Source organism: Halyomorpha halys, unplaced genomic scaffold, assembly GCF_000696795.3.
Source record: "Halyomorpha halys isolate HHAL.00 unplaced genomic scaffold, Hhal_1.1 Scaffold1094.1, whole genome shotgun sequence".
Lineage (NCBI taxonomy): Eukaryota > Metazoa > Arthropoda > Insecta > Hemiptera > Pentatomidae > Halyomorpha > Halyomorpha halys.
The window spans coordinates 189,958-197,263 of record NW_027109932.1 but is presented as its reverse complement, the minus strand read 5'-3'; the positions used below and the strand labels follow the sequence as shown (position 1 = coordinate 197,263).

General features: G+C 30.6%; 1 protein-coding gene across 1 annotated transcript in view; it reads right to left on the bottom strand.

Annotated features, from left to right (window-relative positions):
- Positions 1-7,306, bottom strand: part of LOC106688268 (uncharacterized) — a gene marked incomplete at both ends in the record, with an annotated part of 120,611 nt that overhangs the window by 33,689 nt on the left and 79,616 nt on the right. Inside the window, 2 exon segments of the mRNA XM_067048095.1 lie at positions 2,101-2,307; positions 4,537-4,704. Of these exon segments, the coding sequence (XP_066904196.1) occupies positions 2,101-2,307; positions 4,537-4,704 (375 nt within the window).

The following is a 7,306-nucleotide window of genomic DNA, read 5'->3' as shown; positions in this document are numbered from 1 at the left end:
GGAATGTACTGCTCGGGAGTCTTTCTTGATGTAGAACAGGCTTTTGATCGAGTCTGGCATCCAAGACTGCTATACAAGATTCGTAAATTCCTACCCCCTACATACTTTCTCATTATCCATTCTTATCTCTCCGACAGATTATTTCAAAGAAATCACAACAGCGGTTATTCATCCCTATTCCGCCAGTCTGCTGGTGTACCTCAGGTAGTATCCTTGGTCCTATCCTTTATACAGTTTTCACAGCTGACATCCCAACCCATCCTAACACTATCCTCACCACGTATGCCGATGATACATGTCTATTATCTGTGAACAATGATCCTTACATTGTATTCCAAACCCTGCATTCCCACATCACCACCCTTGAAGAATGGTGCCAAAATTGGAGGATTAAAATTAATTCCAATAAATTCCCCCAAATCACATTTACCCTTCGTCGTAAACCAATGACCTCTTGTCCAATATTATCCTTTAATAATACCCCACTTATTCCTGTCGAACAGATCCGTTACTTAGGACTACATCTTGACAAATGACTGACATGGAATCCTCATACAAGACTGAAAAGACAGGAAACTGCTCGTCGATTTAGACTATTACAACATTTACTAGACTAACGGTCTAAATTGCCAATCCATTACAAAAGACTGATCTACTTGACTATTATAAGGCCTATCTGGACATACAGAGTTGAGCTTTGGAGATCCACTAAACTATCAAATTCCTCCCGAATCCAATCCTTACAGTCCCAAATCCTTCGTAAAATCCTTAACGCTTCTTACTTTGTCACAAATCAAGTCACCTATCATGACCTCAATGTCCCATATATTGCCGATTTGGCCAAAACCAGATACCATTCCTTCCCAACCACCCAAATCCACTTGTTTCTAACCTGGCTTCTCCTTCATTACCTAATAATCCTCCTAGGCGTCTAAAAAGAGGATGGCCTTGGGATCTTCTCTTCTAGAAATGTTATTGGAGTTCTATCAATGGGTAGATTCTTCACATGTTTGTATCATGTCACTATCTCACCTACAGCAAATTTACTTGTATATATGTTATACAGTTGTAAATAACAATAAATAAATGATTAAAAAAAAAAATCATGTGTTTCATTCGAATCACAATGAGTAGTTAAGCCATGATAACTTAAAACAGATAGTGTTTTAAAGGTAAACTTTTGAAGATTTATTTGGACAGAAACATGGCAAACAAGCAGATATAAAAAGGACTAACTAAATAGATTATATTATAAAAAAAAAGGTAAAACAAAGGATATAATTGAAATAAAGTTGATTCCAAGCACAACTGCAGGGATATCCAAAATAAAAAAAGTTATAATATGTAATTCACTAGTATATTTTTTACTGAATCTCATCAGGATCTATTTCATAATTTTAAAAATGAAAAGCAGTGATTACTTCTAATATCGTTCTAATCTGATCTTCAATTTAGAGAATAATTTTTAAAAAGTTATAGTATGTATACTATAATCACAAAAATTTTAAAATTCGCAATAATAAAAGGATGAAAAATTCTTCAGAACACAGCAAACCCTTGGTCATATACTCATGAAATAATATTAGAGAAACAGCTATAGGTAAATAATTATTTGTAGTTTTAATGGATATGTAACACTTAAAGATAATTTTTTTCCACCAATTAATAATTTTTGATTCTTCCAATAATCATTCATAATAACATTAGTTAAATACTATAAGACATAGCGTAGTATGGTATGTATACTAATAAAGAATAAGTGTAGTATTTTAGAAGCATTTATGTATTGTGTTGTAGGTTTTAAATAAAATATATGCACACATTTGCATGCACATATTATGGAGATATGAATTGAGATAAATGAAAAACATAATTTAACTAAAGCATACATATATGCTACATACATTTAAGGATCAACTGTTCCCACATAGGTTAGGTTAACAGTGCATTACTCGATAATGTATAAAAATTTATATTGTAACTGGAAAATAAAGTGAATCAATCATGAGTCTACTGTAAATTAATAATATTGTAGTCAATATAAAAAAATAAAACTATATACTATGATATCTTCACTCTTTAAAGAGAAAAAGTGCATACCAGGTGTAGTATTTTCGTTTCCTCATTTTCACTATTAAGAATTTCAATGAATTCTGTGACAACTTGAGATATGAGCGATCTTTCAATTTCAATGTTTTTATTGAAGGAATTAAGATAGTTAATGCATGATAAACACTCATCTAAAACTTCTTTATTATGACTTCGACAAAAGGTATTTAAACACCAATCGATCATCTTGGCCAGAGTCTGGAAAAAAAGTTGAGTGAAATCAGAACGGCTGATATAGGATGGAACCCAATCTCATATGCATCTTATTTAAATATAAAGAAGGTTCTCTGTTGGATTATGCTATGAGAAAAGAAAAACTTTTATTTTTTTACTTTTATTATTTAATGATTAATTTTACTTTCACTTACCTATATAGGCAATACATAGTAAGGGGAAGTATTGCAATCGTGAAAAATCTTGAATTCAAGTTTTCAACAGAAATACATGTTTTGAGGTCCCCTGAGCCCATAAAACCTAGTCTCGCAAAATGGTCTGTATGTCTGTGAACAGCCCAGCTCAAAAACAAAAAGCCGTAACAAACTGACATTACATATTTAAGGTGGCTATATGTCTGGGATGTGACAGCAACTTTTTCAATAAAATTGACAGACCGGAGGTGCTACTTTAAAGAACTGATTTTTCACATTTATTCAATTTTCTCCTTAACATAATAGCTTTGATGATTTTGATTAAACTTGGTGAATCAATAAGCAATTAAGTACTTTTTAATACCAGATAGGCCTTATCCTCATTGAAATAGTATAAGAGTATAACAAGGCTCAAAGGTTGATTTTTCAAAAAATCTACCACTAAAGTAACTTTAATTTTGTTTATTAAAAAAAAAATAAATAATCGGTTCTCATTGTTAGCAATAATAAAAAATATATAAATACAAAATATTACAGAATTTTATGAATAACTAAAGGGTAAAAAAGAAAAAAATAGATACACCCGATATGAATGGCAAAAGCTGATACCCGGTCTTTCCTGATTGCATGATGGCTTCGTTATCTTTTGTTAAACTTTATATTTTTTAAAATGTAAAACATATATTTGTTATAACCTCCTTAAGAAACTCTAAAATATGAATTTCTATAGCAACAGAAAAATAAAAATTTTTTGTTCATAATTTTTGCCTTCTTTAGTTTTTGGATATATTTTTTTTCGTAAAACCACTAAAATAGTGTTAACTTTTAACATGATGTCACCAATCTACACAAAACTTGGGGGTGTAAATAGGTTGGTAAGCGAACGTTGTGTGAGTGCACCAGATTTTTTCTGGGACTTTAAAGCAGTTAATTATACAATGGTAATTATTTCAATAAGAAAAAATCACAAAATTATTATATTTTACCCAAATTAAATATGTAGCCAATATAAAAAAAAATTGGGGAAAGCTTTGTTGTAGTCGTAAATTTTGGTACACCCCAGTTTTTTGGGTCAGTGAACATGAATCTGAGGTTTGTTAAAAGATATTTTGTATTATATATTGACACGTATGTGTGTTGTATTTTGAAGAAAAATATAATAGTTTCCGAGATATGGATCACAACAAAACTTTCAATTATTTGCTCTTAGAATGAACTAAGCAAAGCTTCAGTTTTGAAAAAAAATAAAATAAAAATAATCATAATTCATATTTTTATATGGATTTAGTATAATTAAAGCAAAATATTGGATTGATTAAAAAAAAAAAAAAAAAGAATCAGTGACAGCTAAATAAATAAAAACCAAATCGAGGTAGTGTACATATATTGTAAACAGTTCACACAATCATACGTTATCAATTGGTGAAATTACCATTTAGATATTAACTACTATTTCTGAGAGTAAAGTCTTTGTTTGAAATAATGCAATAATAACCTAATAATTTTTTTCTACTTTTAAGTTTTTAAGAGATAAATTGTTTAGAAGGTGTGGTCAAGAAAGAAAACACATGGTAAGTGTAAATTTATTTTTAATGCATGCCAACGCTTCAGCCTAAGTTAAAGGTCTTCATTGTGGCTAAGAAAAAGAAGATATAGGCATAAAAGTAAATAAGCAACAAAGAATAAATATAGATTTAGTAGGAATATCAATATTTATATCCTACAATATTTATACTAATTACTTGCAGCTTTTATATTTCCATACTTGTATTTTGTTTAGCTCCACCTTTAGGCCAACAACTTAAAACTGAAATTTTGGCACACATAAAAGCAAGTTTACACCAACTTTTTTTCTTGGCCCCTCGCCCATCTCCCTCCCTTCCAACCAACTTCACAGCTGATATGATATGATATGATATGCATTGGCCACTAATCATATTTCCAAGATATTAAGTTTTTTTTTATTATTATCTGTATTATCTCTCATAATTATGTAACAACCACAATCTACAAGAAAATCAAACGAACGAAATAATACCTAATAGCAATAAAAAAATACCTTCTTAAAAAGCTTCAACACATTAAATGAAGTAGCTAATTTCAACATAAAAATTTGAGCATTAGAATTCATAGTGATCTTGTCAGTTTCCATTAGTTGAAGCCAGCCTACACTAAAATATACTGAAAATTCATCCTTCATTTTAGTAATAGTAGATCTATCTAGATCCTGTAATTTAAAATGAGACAAAAATTTAGTAATACTTAAACATATAAATACTCTTAATAATCAGACATATTCTTAAAACAAATTAAAACATAGTTACAGTTTTGAAAGCTAAAATTATATAAACAATAAATGATAATTACATATGATAATCATAAATTCAATATAGAAATAAAATTGTTGGAAATTATAAAAGCCACAAAACATTTTTTTAATATAATAGCAGGATATAAAATAATAGTACAAACATAAATAGTGCTGTAACCTTTATGTAAACATACCTGCAAGAACCCACCAACTAGACTAATAAGATGGTTAAATTTTTTAAACCCACTAAATATCAAATATGCACAATGTAAATTAAATAAATTAGCATAAATCTTGTGGAAGCATCAGAAAAGAAATCAAATGAATTTTATTTATACAGTAAAAAAAAACTCAAATAATAAAAATTCTGAGAAATTTTTGTGATATAAAACAAGTAGCATTGTCCAAAAAGTTTTTTTCAGCTTTGCTTCTTCTTTTATAAATGATTCAATTGATTCTTTGGCATACTTGAGGGTGGCATTTCTTGTAGGGTATAATTTTACATACTTGGTGAAATTATCAATGACCACTAGTATATATTGTAAATTTTTGTATGTTATAAAAGGGCCTAAATAACCTAAAGATAATAATTCTAATTTCTTTATTGAAACTAATGGTGCTATTTATTTTTTTGATATTTTATATAATTGACATTTTAGACATTTTTTAATTATATTCACTACTATTTTTTCTAATTTTTTATGTTAAATACATTATTTAATAGAATTATTATGTTTATAATCTAGCCAACTGTCATAAACATAATAATTCTATTAAATAATGTATTTAACATGAATGTTAAATACATTATTTAATAGAATTATTATGTTTATAATCTAGCCAACTGTCATAAACATAATAATTCTATTAAATAATGTATTTAACATGAATGTTAAATACATTATTTAAGAATCATAGTACATTTAATTAATCCAGCATGACAATTTTCTTGTATAATTGTAATTAGTATCTCCATATCTAACTTAGTTAACCATATTATATAATAAAAATATACAAGAAGATATTGGTAGCATTAACGCAAGGGTGTTAAACAATAATTTGAACTTGCTGAAAAAAACTAAGGCCATTCTTATAGGTTCAAAGCGCCTCCTTCATTCCCTCCCTTACTACCTCCTACTGTTCCTTAACAACCAACCGATTCACTTCTATCCTACAATAAAAAACCTTAGAGTCACCTTTGACCAACACCTCTCCTGGAATAATAATATTTCCCAAATCACAGGCAAATCCATAGCTGTACTCAAACAATTCCTAAAATTCCATAGTTCCATTCCTCAGAACACCTGCTCCTAGTATCCTCTCTCGTCTTCCCCCATTTCAACACCCAGAATAGTAATGGGAAATGGGATATTAAAATCGAATGGAAGAAGTACATATGCCAACAAACAATAGTAGACGGGAAGGAAAGAGTAGGGGCAGTAACGCAGACTGAAAATTGTAAGGACGGCATTACAACGGAATTTGACGACATTGTCTATAATGAAGGAGAAGTATTGGGTGCAACAGGAAGGACGGTTCATCAGATTCCATTAAAGCAGGAAAGAGTGACATATGTTAAAGAACGACGATACCCACAGGAACTCCGGAAGCACATAAGAGAGGAAATCGAAAACTTAAGAAGACAAGGAATCATTGTGGAGAGGAACCTATAGTAGCCCGTTATGGGAAATTCGGAAGAAAGGTTAGCCAGGTGAGAACGAGGAAAAATATAGAGTGGTCATCGACTATCGTAAGCTCAATGAGAACACCGTCGAAGAGAAGAACCCAATACCGAGGTTTGAGGATATCCTTGACAGACTAGGGGGGGGGGACTAAAGTCTTTAGTACCTTAGACTTGAAAGCAGGGTATCACCAGATTCGTATGCACCCAGAGGACCAACACACAACTGCTTTTACTTTCGAAATAGGGCAGTATGAATTTACGAGGATGCCGTTTGGACTAAAGAACACGCCCATTACATTCCAGAGGTTGATGGATGAATTCTTGAGAGGGTTAGATGAAGCAGTATGCCAGGTTTACATGGATGACCTCTTAGTATTTAGTAAATCGGATAAGGATAATGTGAAGTAGGGATGCGACATCGATAAAAAACATCGATATTTTAAAACATCGATGTTCAATACTAAAACATCGATGTTAAAATCTGTTGTTTTTTTAAACCATTTCTGTAACATAAAGACTGTTCTAAAGACTACGCATGCTCCGGCCAGTCAGAAGTGCTTTTTCAATCAACCAATAGGACATGAAATCCAAAAAACCTCAATGTTTTAAAATATAGTTCCTTACAATACATTACCCAAAAAACATCGATGTTTTTGAACAACTATTTCAGAAACAAAAGGTCTGTTCCAACGATCACGCATTCTACGGCCTGTCAGAAGTAGGTTTTTGGAACTAAGAATCCGACATCGACAACAAAAAACATTGATATTTTTAAAATATCATTGCTTACAATACATTACCCAAAATACATCGATGTTTTTGAATATCCATTTG